Source organism: Varroa destructor, unplaced genomic scaffold, assembly GCF_002443255.2.
Source record: "Varroa destructor unplaced genomic scaffold, Vdes_3.0 BEIS01000003.1, whole genome shotgun sequence".
Classification (NCBI taxonomy): Eukaryota; Metazoa; Arthropoda; class Arachnida; order Mesostigmata; family Varroidae; genus Varroa; species Varroa destructor.
This window is the reverse complement of record NW_019211456.1, coordinates 11,455,004-11,468,957: the sequence shown is the minus strand read 5'-3', so window position 1 is coordinate 11,468,957 and position 13,954 is coordinate 11,455,004. Positions and strand designations below refer to the sequence as shown.

Genomic DNA, 13,954 nt, shown 5'->3' with positions numbered 1-13,954 from the left:
TTCATATATAGCTATCTGCCAATTATTTAGGTGGAGACGCGGATCATTAGACAGCAGCATTCACTGCATAACCTCGCCTGAAGGACCAAAAGTTTTGCCTTTGATATGAGTATTATATAGGCAATACTCAGCAACGACGGTCTTCACGTACCTGTATAGACCGCGATACATGCGAACGTGCCAACCCCATGTACTTGCATACCGATAGCCGTAGAGAAGTAATTTCAGGTTAGATTTTATACTTAATTTAGGCCCACTTCTATACATAACTCGCATTTAGATCGCCTAAATTTAGGTCGACTTAAGACCAAGGTCAAGCAGTCTACGAAGATTATAGGCTTTGGGCATATTCAAGAAATATTAACTGAAGAGAAAATATTTGTTAATATAGAACAAACGAAAATACGATAATTTTAGATATTTGTTGGGTACAAATTGGCTAGTGACCTGACGTTTTTGTGTTCTAATTTGTACCTGCCGTAAACTGCTATCGGTGGAACACATGCAGTCTGAAGTATTTCTAAGGTATATTTTTTTTATCTGAAATATACATCCATAGCACTCTTGTGACGAGCTATAATCTTTTCATAGGATCCCCATAATGGATCATAGAGAGATAAAATACCTTATTTCACCAAATCTTCAGGTATTTTCACTAATAGCATGACGTCGGCTCGAAAATGCTCTAGAAACTTGTTGTTTTAACGAGATTAAATTTTAACCCATTTCACAAGATAGAGACTTAAAGCAGAAAATCCGAGTTTCTATATATATCTACAAAATAGATAAAGTTTATATCTACAAGAAGCTAAATATAGCAGCAATAGAATAGAATGCCTATATACTAGTTTTTCTAACAAATTGATTTATTTAGCCCAAATGGTAACAACATTTATATCTCCTAAACTTTCTCGTAGTGTTTTTCTATTTGCTCTATTCGAACTGTACATTTGTTTACATCGGTCTATACACATCAATTGTACATTGCGCTATTTAGTTTACTAAGACTCTTCAATACAGACCTCATTGTCTTTTTCCTTATAATACATCATATTGTGCCTAACCCCAGCAGCCGCTGTGCTCATATTGGTTATTGGCAGGTCTTTAAACACAGAGTTTCGCACAGAAAAAAATCTCAATGTCTTACGTAAATTTGACACATAATGAACCAGCAACCTCCGCCCGGAAAAGAATGTTTCACTCCCGCGCGCTCTGCCCTCATTTATATGACATCTACATCTGATATAGATTTCACTCGTCCCCGATTTCCCTGTCGGCACTAGCTGATAGCAGATGCATGGTTATCGTTAATGCTGCCCTGTCATTTTAAGCGCTCCAAAGGGTAGAGCTGTATTGTCTCTGATTACCCCGATATTTTGCATTGACATTGTTCCTTAGAAAAGCATCCCTGGATCTCTTTCTCTGTCGGTATTTCTTTGTTTTAAACAAGTTTTACTTTACCATGTCTTTCTTACACACATTCCGACCGCGCTTGCCTTCCCCGCCCGATCCCCCTTCATTCCCTACAGAATCCTTTCATAAGCGAAGTCAACCGGTCGTTCTATGCCAAATCCACAGCCAGCTTCCTTCAATGGCCTACTGTTTACCAGGGCAAAAGGGCTGTTCTCTTGTAGTAGTTTTTTTTTTCTAGTACAGCCGCGCTGGAAATGTAAATTAGTGGCCCAGCTTGTTGGTCCAGGCAGTATTTGGCGAAGGACTGCTCCGCGTTAGCGTCGCTGTAGAGAAAGTGTTCAGAGATGTGTGCGAGTGATAGGGTCGCGTTGGTGGCACTTGCTGCGCTTGTAATTGTTGTTGCTGAGCTTGGGGTGGACGCTGCGGCTGCTCGTGACGCTGAGGTGACTGATTTCTTCGACGTTGCAAAGTATCTCTAAAGACACTACCAGTTGAACTCATCGGCAAAGGGTTCGTATCAAACGGCCCGAACCCAGTCACCCCGCCTGTGAGCATTGTCTGTGCCTCAGTCTGGGGAGCAATTGGTAAGGGTTGTTGTTCAAGGATGAGCGAGTGACCCAGCATCATTGGACCACCTAGAAGAAGTATAAATAAACAACTACATATGGATTACGTTTTATTCGTTAATTAATAACCGTGTCAAAACTATAATTTCCATATGATTCTATTGAAACAACTGTGTGCTCTTTCGTAAAGCTCGACATCATTCCGTGCGTGCGTGTGATATTTCAAGATCAGGGAGACTGGGAGGGTGGTCAGGTTTATTGACCGAACTTAGCAGAGTCTATGGCTATAGCTTGTTAGGTGCAAACGAATTTCGCACATGCTTCTGTATGTGCAAAGCAATTATGTTTAGAATGCATTTACCATTTAAAATGCCGAAAGCATTCATCGTTAAGTACTTATTTCGAAAATTCGCCCGCAGGGGCACACAGTTCCTGCACCTTTTCGTAAGTTTTTCTAATCAGTGTTATTCAAGCCGAATACGCCATGCACATTGTGGCCAGCTCAAAATAGCCCCTCTAATCTATTCTATTAGAACTTTTCCTTACCTAATTTATCCTTTTACAGTTAGTGCGGGCCATGTTTCCCCGTTGTGTCAAGATATTTATACATCTTGTTTCGGGCAAACCATTCACTTTTTACCATAGGACTCAAGATTTCGTTTATTTCTCCTCGGCAATAATATGCGAATAAACATGATCGACTCCTAATCTTATACCACACAATTTAAAAGGATCAACAACAAACATATATATACGTGAAAGAAAAAACAAATATATAAACACTTCAAAACGATCGATGTATCCAATATAATTCGTATATGACTTCACTACTTTTTGATTTTTCACACTTGCTCTCCTTACTGCGCTAGATGTAAATTACCTGCAACGTAAGAGAACTGTTGAGTAGGCCCTGTTTGGACATTTACTGGCAAGGGAGTCTCGTGCATGGTGATGTCGATATGAGACGATCCCTGGAGAACGTCTAGTCGTGGTGGGCATCCCGCCACGATCTGTCGCTCACCAGGATCAACGCCAGCGATTCCACTCGTCTCTAAGCTTTTCTGCCTTCCTCGCTGCTGTCGCCACTGCTGCTGGTGCCGTTCGAGCGGAATCCGAAGCTGCGTCATATCGAATGAGCGCATATCATCCTCTCCGCCTCCTGAGTAAACAGAACCATCATTATTTCGTATATGATAACAATGATTGGCTAGCTAGTATTCAACAATAACCTAAAAACATGGTTACTAACAGGCATTGCAAACAGATTTAGGGTGGTGGAACATAACAATAATTTCAATATTTTTTAAAACAGCTTTATTGCCCAGTTTTGAAAGGTAATCTCTCGACCTATTTTTGTTCAATGTGTGAGGGTATTTATGTCATACACTTGAGCTATCCTTATTATAGCCACTGGTAAAATCATGGGCGTCCAATAGGTTGAGGCTGATAACGGATCTGTAGACCCTCTCAACGATGAAATGCCAAAAGCCATGCTTCCATTTGAAGGCAAACAAACACCCATACAATGCTGATTAGTTGAGTATACAGAACACCGACTTGAGTAACCATTCTAGCTTCTATGTGGCGCGATGATGTACAGTTTCTACTAGCGCTATTTCGTAACTTCTGCAATTGAGCAAAGATGGCCATGGATAACCCATAAAACGCCAAGATCCCTTTCTGGTTGTGATCGTTCGAAACATAAACGTACGTCGCCATTTACCGTTGACAAAATCTTTAGCCACTCCCTGATAACCGATTCAAACTATAGTATTTGTACGTAGAAAAAACTAATCACGAAAAAACCTTCATATCTAATTGGGTCGAACTGTGTTCCTTTCTTAGTTCGAATATTGGATAAAGACAGTCCATTCAGTATCACTTTTATTCCTTTATTTAATGAGTGATTAGAAACTAGGTGATTTGTCAAACTCAAAAAGTGGACACACCTAAGATCGACGTATTTCACAATATTCAGAGCTCTGTGTGTAGCGACTTAGCAAATTTGACCTTACTGCTCAAACCGCCAGGAAGTTTGGTACCTACTACCACGGCGTGTTCGACAGCTTAATTAAAGGTATGGGATACAGTGTACAACTATACATATGCAGTTCTCTAGCTATCTTCTCGGTTTTTCATAAAGGAAGGCAATTTTCATTTACTTTATTAATATTAATTCATATCATATTAATTTGAGCAATTCCTCCCCAATAGGTCTCGTAATGTAGCACGAAATACGAGCATACGGTTTGCTCAGATTCTGGTGCTATCTTGGCCAAGAAGCCTATGCGCAAAGCGCCCTTGCCCAAGAACAATGCACTCTTTAGCTCTCTCTCACTTTCGCACTTATTCTAGTGCCCTTGTCGGGGAAAGGAAACGCGTCAAGCTGTAAAGAAGACACCATCTAACATATCATAGAGCAATAGGCGCACGAGAAATAGAAAGAAACTCGTCGAACACTAAATCGATCAGTTGTGCTTCAGTGGACAGATCCCTCCCACGCGAAAGGAATCGGGCAGTGCGACATAGAAGTGCAATAGTAGCGTCAAAAGTAATCAAGCGGATGTGCGCACAGCTACTGTTCAGGATCAGAAGTTTCCTAACACTTGGGACGAGGTTCAAGACACCACTTCCCGTCGTCTCATCTTACGTCCTACCGGAGTTGCTTCCAGGCTTTTTCTCCACAGCGGCGCCAGCTGATGCTGCATCAGTCGTTCGCTTCGACAAGCCCTGCAACCTCTCCTGCGGCCGACAGCACGACCACCTATACGGAAGAGCGCCTGAGTCGGCGACACTGGCAAGATACGGCCTAGTAGTAGGCTCGGAAATGGCCAGGCTATCGAAAGTTGAACAGAAAAGAAACACTTTGCCCGTCCCTCTTATTAAAAGTGTCCAAAGAAATGGGCGAAGAGGCGTATATAATCGAGCGCGAAGGAACGGCCAGTAGAACAGTAAAATGTTATGGAATGGTCGACGGAAGCACTGAATTGTACATCTGTAATATCATAACGCTATATATGTGCCAGTCGAGGGCGCAGGATCCCCACTGTCCTTTATTCAGCTGGCGTAGTCCTGTGTTAGAGCTCGTTCGGCAAACCGTAAGTCCATCGTAGTAGCGTGATAGCAGGAACGATGCATCGACGGGACCAGCTAGTTGGCCGAAACTAGAAAACTATTATCGACCACCTACGCAAAAGGGCTACGGATACACAAACTGCAGGTGTACGGTCCTGTAGCTTTCCATTCATATAATCCTGCCCGATATATTCAATCGAATCTTCAATTTAAGATGAACATAAAGGGCGTTTCTATTTCTTGATCATAAATCAATTCAATCAGCTTACTTCTTTTTAGCGTAGATGGGAGTAATACACGTCAGCTGACTCTGAAATGCTTAAGGCGTTAAGCAGCTATGACCATAACTCGTAGACAGGAATAAAGCGCGCAAAAATATACTTATCGAACGAATTTTTAAAAACAGAAATGTTGCATGCAATCAAATGAAGATGAGTTAATTAAATTAAATAAAAAGATCGTGAGAAATGCTCGATTGGTTTTATTCAATTCATCTAGCTTTCATGTTTACAGTTGTCGTCTATTGGCTAATCCTAATAGTATTATACACAAAAGGCTAGACGCAGCCATTTTACAGTGTTTCTAACTTTTTAAAAAGTGTTCAACCGCTTATGGACCCTTATTTGTCATATTATAGTTTAGTTAACACCGGAAGATTTTATTTAGAACGCTACGTTAGAAAATACCTTTGACGCTGCCTTTAACGCTACCGTTGATAAATTTAATCTGGAATTCTTAATTGTGAGTCACATCATTTTTCTAGCTGCATGCGACATGTAACTAGTTAACTACCTAGATACAACATTATACGTTTTTGCAGCGCTTCTGTTGCGAACGTAATGCTATATAATATATAAGTCTTGATTATTGATTGATCAGGCTAGGATTGACCGTTACCTTCATCGTGGTAGGCAATAATTGTCTCACGTATATCAGGCTGGTTAAGCTGACCGTCTTCGTTCGAATTTTTTTTTCCATTCTGGTCCTTCTGATTCGCTTTGGCCTGCTGATCAGAGGTCTTCGGGCGACGAGCTCGCAGATAGGCCACGATGATAAGTAACAGAACTGGAAGCAACAGTTGACCAAGACGATTAGAAACGGGCCAAGAACAGAGGCAAAAACATAAGAAGAAAAAATGAAGAAGAACGCGAGAAAATTAAAAGCAGACAGAAGGGAAAAAGGCAAGCCATCTAAACTACGAGTGGATCGAATCCCAGCCGCTAACTCGATAACTACCAAGTTCCCTTTGCGACCCATTCCATGCTTCATCACCATGTCCGCCCCGTCTAGCTAAGGCTATCTTGTTTTTCTCTTTCCCTTCCTCCTTTCCAGCGCTGTCCACGTCTCCTTAAGGGCTTTGTCTAAAATGCCTTGTTCTTACGGCCTCATTAACCAAGCAACTTTTCCGCTCACGAAAGTATTGACGGAAAATCTACACGAGACAGGACATGGGTTCATGGATGTTGAGAGAAAACAATCGTAGAGGGAGTCACCTATGAAAGAAGCTTTCATTGACAACGTAGCACTAGCGATGACATCGCTGCACCCAGATTTTGTAAAGAGAAAAAACGAGACGGCGGACAAGAGTGGAAAATGGGTAATCCTGTTAAACGGTAAGCTCAGAGGGGTATATGTCATGAGGTATAGAGAGAGATATATTGTCGTCTATTTAGGGACTATTGATCAATGCATTATACCTATACAGGTGTGTGCATTTCTTCCTCTATACGATGTATGAAGCATCTATATACTCGCACGTGTGAAAGTTAATACAATCGGCGGAAGTAAGTGAAATAGTAAAAAACTTACGCAAACCTAATATGTATCTGTATGCCTATTACTATCCCAACGGAATTAATAACAACCGAGCGCATGTGTTATACAATAGCTACCGTTAGAGCATTCTTAACACATGAGTTAATGAACATGAATGAGTAGGCATAACTTTGTCTAAAGCCGTAGTATCTTGCACACAGATGCGACGAGAAACAACTAGAATGTTAGGCTCCTTTAAATATGTATAATAAAAAGCATGAAGTTTTTGCCTCATATTATCTCATAGCCACTTAAACTTATTGTAACTTTCGAACAAATAAACGTAAGTAACGTTCTTCGCTCTTGTTTCTTTTTAGCGTTTCGCTCAGCCTTTTAAAAGCTGATACATCCCGTGCAGTAAAAAGACTTCGTCCCTAGAAGTGATCTTTTCGTTCACTCGTTTGCGGACTTCAGTCTTTGTTTTGAAGTGTCTACTTTGTTTGTTCTAATGCATTAACCAACACAAGTGGAAATCAGATAAAATTATGTCCAGACTGCGCGCATGGTGGGGCAGAGTACTCCTTGGAGGTCTGTAAACACTCGCTGGGTCGCTGGGTACCATTGTAATGCAACAATATCACTTTGCATCGCCCCTTTCCAGATCAAAGCCTTTTCTGTCAAGTTAGTGGCTCAGGCGGATGAGTTAATTTGCATAACGGTCTACTTTGTTTCTCTTCTGAAGTCTGAGTAGGTCATTGTACAACACTTCCTTTCCGTCACATTATATGTCAAGGCGCAGGTTTTAATCATGAATATTTCTTTGTGGCGTCCAATTTGGGGGTCTAATCTTCCTGATTTGCATTTAGGGTATTATTATATAATATTATACTATAATATTTGCATATTTATTGCATTTAGGTTATCATCGTTATCAGATTTTTTTTCTGCCGTGTGGGCAACGAAAGACGTATTTTCAGGCCATTTTTTTGGTCGTTTTCACGTAATAGTTTCGGAAATTCCAGCTGGATACGATCAATCGATCCGATGCTAGCGCCATATGCCTAATGGCATCTTTTCACTCAACGTAACAATGCAGCGTAATTAAACTAAGGTATATAGAATAACTAGATAACTTACTCTGAAATTCTGAAGCAATCATTCGAATTATAAGGTGACTAGCACAAGACGTGATGATAACCTTAAATAACGCACACTTTCAAACTAACATGAGCTATTCTATTTATTTTTCCAAATATGGCTCCGAAAAGTTTTGCGCGTTTCTAAGGGAAAATTTAACCAGTTAATTGTACTACTTTGTTAGCTCGCTGTGTAAGCAAGAATATTAATAAAAAAAACCGATGAAAGGTATTAGGTACTATTAAAACACGAGCAATATTTCACTCACCGATTAAATTGAGACTACAGACGAGTAGTGCAGAGATAGCCGCCATATTGAACTGGTCGAGCTGCTCAACGGGTACGGGTTCGCTGCATACCTCCCCGCGGAAGCGAGTCGTGCATTGGCAGAGAAAGCCTCGACCGTTCGGACGGTTAAGACAACTTCCACCGTTCAAACATGGTGACGAAATTAAGCATTCATCGAGATCGGTGCAGTTAGCGGGGCCGGACTGACGAAAACCTGGTGGACACCTGTATCGGCAAAAGACACATTAGATAATTATAAATGTAATATGTTTACCCAACATAAGAGTTGAAATGGTTCGATCTTAACAGCACAAAAAAGTACAATAACTAACGAATGGACGACCTGACATTGAAAAACATTACGATGTTTAATTACTCCAAGTATGCCTGCTACGTATGTACGCCCGTAAAGCATCTAGAAACGCTCTCGTTAGTAGTAGTATCTTGGAAGTGCTTCATGCACTTCACAAAATAGGGCCCTCCCTAAGGACCAAACGCATTTAACCCTTTCCCTATGATGTAATATTTTTTTCGCCAAATCAAAGTACCCTTTGTAGAAAAGGCGACGTTATCTTAAACACAGTACAGTCTCTCGTTGGCTCGTGTTTTGTCGGCACAAATCCCGGCACAAAACAGAAGTAACACTTATTGTACCATCGGGGTTTGTTTATGCACTGCCTGACTGCGACAATCAGCGCGAAACGCGCCAATCCTCAAACTTAACAGAATCAAGTGCCTAATCGTTAATAGTAATTTGATTTCAAAATTGTACTTAAGCTTCGCGGGTCTATAAAAAACAAATGCAACGAACGCATGCTACAATATGTCGGTAGCAGAGTTCAGCTAAAGAACCAACGATACTATAGAACAAGGCCCATTATCGGTCAACGAGAATAATGAAGGACTAGAGAACTCAAAAACATAAGCTCTACCTTAATCCTTTTTGAGAAATTAATACGAATAATTACTTTCTGACGCCGACATGAATGTTTATACACCTTGTCATTCTACCTCGTTTTCCTCACGTTTGTTTGCACTCACCTACAGACGTGGTCGTTCCAAAGGTCAATGCACATAAACGGGTTACTACAGATGACACCGTGACACGGATTCGACGAGGGACAGCCCCGAATAACGTTACGCGCTTCTAACACGAAACCTGCCGCATCCGCCAACGAGGTCACTGTTGTATCTTCTAGCGGAAGGACTCGACCTTCCAGGCGGACATCGCGCACGCATGTTGCCATCAAGTCACGCTCGACCATCATCACACCGCCCTGGTTGTAGTGCATTGTTCCGCCGACAGTGACACGGTGCCGATCGACCATAAGAAGGCGAGCGGAACAGGCAAGTTCGTTGCTGAATACGGCGTATCGTGGACCTTGACCATCGTCAAGCTGAAGCGATACGAAACAGCCGTACCTCCGGACGCGCACAGTGTGCCACTGCCCATCGTCAATAAGAGTATGCTCGAGTTGTACGCTTCTCTCCGTGTCCACCGCACCGCCTTGTCCTCCTAGGCCGGCACTTGCGCTGGCGCTGTTGTTACTGCTGCTATTGCTATCAGCAACAGCGTCCTTTGTCGGCCGGTCGAGATTGAAGCGAAACCGTAGTCTCCGCTGGGAGATCTCGAGAATAGCATACTCTCGTCCCTTTGCTGAAGCAAAACTGATGAGTTCCCCCTCGCGTTGCCGACTGCGGAACTGCATCTGGATGTCTGTGCGAAATGGATCGGGATCAAAGTTGAGTGCAAATTTGATGAACGATGCCTGCTGCAGCATACGCGATTGGGATTCACGATCGCAGTGGGAACCTTCCCATCCCGGCTGGCATATACAGATTCCGCCGCCATTGCCATCGTTACTGGTATCAATTTGATGACTGCTTCTAACTGTGAACGACGACGACGGCCTAGAATCTCTGCTTTCGCCTACCTCACAATGACCATGAATGCAGCGTGTCTGCACGCACAAGAGGTCTTCTGATGGACAACCAGTCCGGCTGTTGAGTGAGTGCACAGGGTTGTCGAGGTCGATCAGCTGTGAATTGACAACAACTTGACGAACGCACCCCGTGAAGCCACTGCTCAGGTTGGGCCTATGTCGCCATCCATGACTAGCGTAGAATTCAGTTAGAAAGGCTTTGCTGTTGGCGTTATAAGTGCCATCTCCTCGTGAAATCAGCGCTCCACCGATCTGAATAGGCTGCTTGACATTAAGCAATGAGGCCATCGGCGACGAATATGACACAGCAGCAGCTACAGCTCGCAGTGACGCGGGCAACGGAGAACTTGTAGAATCTCGCCCATGGGACGAGCCAACGCCGCTCATGAGCGACCAGGTTTCCGGAGTAGTCTGTGTTAATGTCTGATTAAGACACTTACGAAGTGACGTCCCGCCACGGTGACGATATCCTGCACCGATTGGTCTCTCTCGAGCTGCGCACATGTCCACCATCAGTTGCGCAGTCTGGCCGTTAACAAATATATCCAGCCGATGCCAGGTATCATCAGCGAGTCCCTCTTCGGTCTTTACCGTAAGTTCATATGTACCTCCACCCAGGTCTATAAGCAGACGAGGTCGCCCCTTCCACAGTTCTAGAGATAACATATCTTTCAAAGCATTACTAGACGACACTATCGTAAGCGGCCCTGTATAGAGAAGGAGCCCATCTTCTGATGACGTTTTGAACTCTATGGAGATGTGCAATTGTTCGCACGTTTCTACTGGCCGGAACCATGCAAAACCATCACCTTTGAAAGAACGTGTGGTTTGCTCACAGTTTGGGCCATTGTAGCCAGGGGGACATTCGCATGCCACCATACCCTCACCCTGTAAACACCGCCCTCGTCCGCTACAGCTGTTTCGATTACAGGTGTGCGTCTCATTCTTTGGCAGTCGTGACGTGCACTCACACGTGGCGACGTTCGTTACGTTGACGCCTACGAATGATGTCCGATTCGCGTTTATGACAATATGATCATCTGATATTAACAAATGGTTACTACAGCTGCCCTGCTCGCAGACATCCTCTGGTTCTGTAAAGGAACCACCAACCGCGTTATAGCCGCTGTTCTCTCGAAGGCATTCGTTTATACCGACCTGGCTGATGTTGAGCTGTAGCTTTCGCTCCAATAGCTGCCGATTCATTTCGACAAGACCGTTGAGCAATTCAGGCCGAACATGCTCATCCGTCAATGACCGAACGAAAAAACGCACTTCCGTTTCCACTTCTGGCGACTGGGCGTGCACAGATAATCTAGGCCCCCCGACGTTCCCACTTATTGCCAAAGCCGGCCGCTGAACCACTGAATAAATATGAACATGATTTACATCGGCCTTTACAATGTTGGCTAGCGTCTCACGAAGAGCGTCGATTCTCGCCATTTGCGTCTGCTGTGTCTCCCAATTCCAGATGCGTACGAGCTCATCAGCAGTAGTGCCTCGGAGCGCGATCGAACCGCCTTGTCGAACGTCTTCCCTCGTGATTTCGCGCACGATGACGGTAACGTTCGCGCCGACCTCTATTGAATGTTGGCGGTCGTAGACGAGGAACTTCAGAAAGTACGAGCCCGGCGTAGCATTTCGCATGACAATCTCGCCGCTACTCTGGTCGAGATTGAAGTTCGGATGAGCAACGTTATTCTCCCAGAAATAAGATTTGTCGACGGAGTCCCAATCGTCTGCATCCTCGACATGCACCCTGCCCATTGTGATCATTCCTTTAGAACCTCGTAACGTATACGCAAGAATCCGTTTTGAACCTGGATACATCCGGTTGTCATTCTTATCGCCGATAATCACTGTTAATGTACTTGCACCGGTTAGCGGCGGGGTTCCTGAAACGAATCGATTAAGAATTGAAGCCACAGTTAAAGGATGTTTCCAGTATACTTGACCTGTTTTATATAGAAATAGGAGCACAAGGATTTTTTCAACGACCAGTGCTGCCTGACCGCTAATATTACCTGAGTCCTTAATAAGGATTGGGATTGCGTAGCTTTTCTGTTGCTCTCGATCGAACGCGTGCCTTGAATACACAACCGCACTGCCATTTCCATCTGAAAATTACAATATAGAATTGATGATATACGTATATGGTAAAACACTATAACATAATAATTATAATGATATTGAAACATTCGTATTACTAAACAAATGGCGACTAACTTGTCAACCATACATGAGCTGAATTATTTGCGTCGGGCCGCACTCTAATTTTTGTATATTATTAAACAACTACAAAAATCTGTTTCTCAATATTTACATATTATTATATGAAGCTCACGTCATTGGTGACTGAAGATCTCATGGCACTTACTTGGGTTGTTATCGAGACGAAAAGCACGACGAACCTCTTCCGGAGCATTTGGGTCGATCGAGAATGCGAAGGGAGGTCCGTTCGGCCGTTCGTCGTCATCAACGGCGCGGATATCGGCCACTTTCGTTGCACTCTGGTGTTCAGGTACCACTGGACGATAGTCTTCGGCAAGGCGGGGGGCGCAGTCATTTACATCTGATAAAATTACAGTCAACGTCGCTGTCGAAGTTCGAGCCGGAATGCCGTCGTCCGTAGCCATGACGCGAACCTGTCAGCAGGAACGGACATAATATAATAGCGTATCGAGAAGATGTAGCGTTTCAAATAAACGCCAATCACTTCGGGTGTGCTTGCTAGAAGAAAATCGTCAAGACACAGCTCTAATAAGCCAGGACTTGGCACACCGGCTTATTCAACTATTTGCTACATCATTCTACAATATCACGCATGTAGTGCATACTTACATGATGTCTTGGAGATCTCTCCCTGTCAAGGGGCCTCTGCAGGGTAACTACTCCGGATGACGATCCAACCCTGAAATGCCTTCGTCGATCTGAGTCCTTTTCAATGGAATACATAACTCGGCTTCCTCCAGACGCGTCTATATCAGTAGCCCTTTAATCGAAAAGACGTATCTCCTTAGTTCGAACTTTCTAAGAGGCCTCACCGCCTCTTGCCGAAATTGTGAAGCTGAGGCGAAATCGAGGGCTGTCGGACTGTTCGTTACTGTTTTAACTTGTGAAACGTGAATTGCACAAAGTCTCGAATAAATAATGTATTTTTCTCCTTAAGATGTTTTTTTGCTTACAAAAGTGTCTGTTGTCGCCGTCTTTCTACTGACAATATAAGCTAATATTAATAGTTATGCAAGATGCAACATCTTTCATATGCAAAGAAACAGGATTGATAACGGATGCAGCATTGTGGGAAAAAATGGCTAAATAGTGAGCCACTCAGGATTTAGTCGGATCAATGGCACCCGTATTTTTACCTGAAGGTTGCCAGAGTGGTCCCTGTTGGCGTGTTCTCAGGTACTGTGATTTGAATATGAGGATTGTGAAACTTAGGTGCATTATCGTTTATGTCTTTAAGCCTGATGCGGACCTTGGCGTAGTCCAAATGTCGGGGATCACTACCAGTTACATCGTTATTATCTGATACCATTATTGTTAAATTGAATCCGTTACGTTGCGACGCCACCTCGTAGTCCAATTCCTAAAATGTATTGAATGGTTAGAACTAGAACGGAACTAGATTAGGCCACAAAATGCAACAATATGGCCCACTGCAATTAAGAAGTTCACAAATATTCTATTATCGAGACAACGTTTTGTTAAAATGTACGCAAGATGCTTCAGCTAGTATTGAAGGCGTAAAATATTAAAAGGAAAATTATGTTT

General features: G+C 43.2%; 1 protein-coding gene across 6 annotated transcripts in view; it reads right to left on the bottom strand.

The window, feature by feature from the left end:
- Positions 1-842: 842 nt before the first annotated feature.
- Positions 843-13,954, bottom strand: part of LOC111246710 (putative neural-cadherin 2) — a 36,685-nt gene continuing 23,573 nt past the window's right edge. For all 6 annotated transcript variants that reach the window (XM_086983376.1, XM_086983377.1, XM_022796755.2 and 3 more), the window contains 9 exons: positions 13,546-13,769; positions 13,019-13,169; positions 12,555-12,822; positions 12,202-12,294; positions 9,276-12,072; positions 8,215-8,459; positions 5,952-6,119; positions 2,860-3,138; positions 843-2,048 (listed from right to left, as the gene is read on the bottom strand). In XM_086983376.1, coding sequence (XP_086839502.1) covers positions 1,675-2,048; positions 2,860-3,138; positions 5,952-6,119; positions 8,215-8,459; positions 9,276-12,072; positions 12,202-12,294; positions 12,555-12,822; positions 13,019-13,169; positions 13,546-13,769 — 4,599 coding nt within the window. In that variant the 3' untranslated portion in view covers positions 843-1,674. The remainder of the gene's footprint in view (positions 2,049-2,859; positions 3,139-5,951; positions 6,120-8,214; positions 8,460-9,275; positions 12,073-12,201; positions 12,295-12,554; positions 12,823-13,018; positions 13,170-13,545; positions 13,770-13,954) is intronic.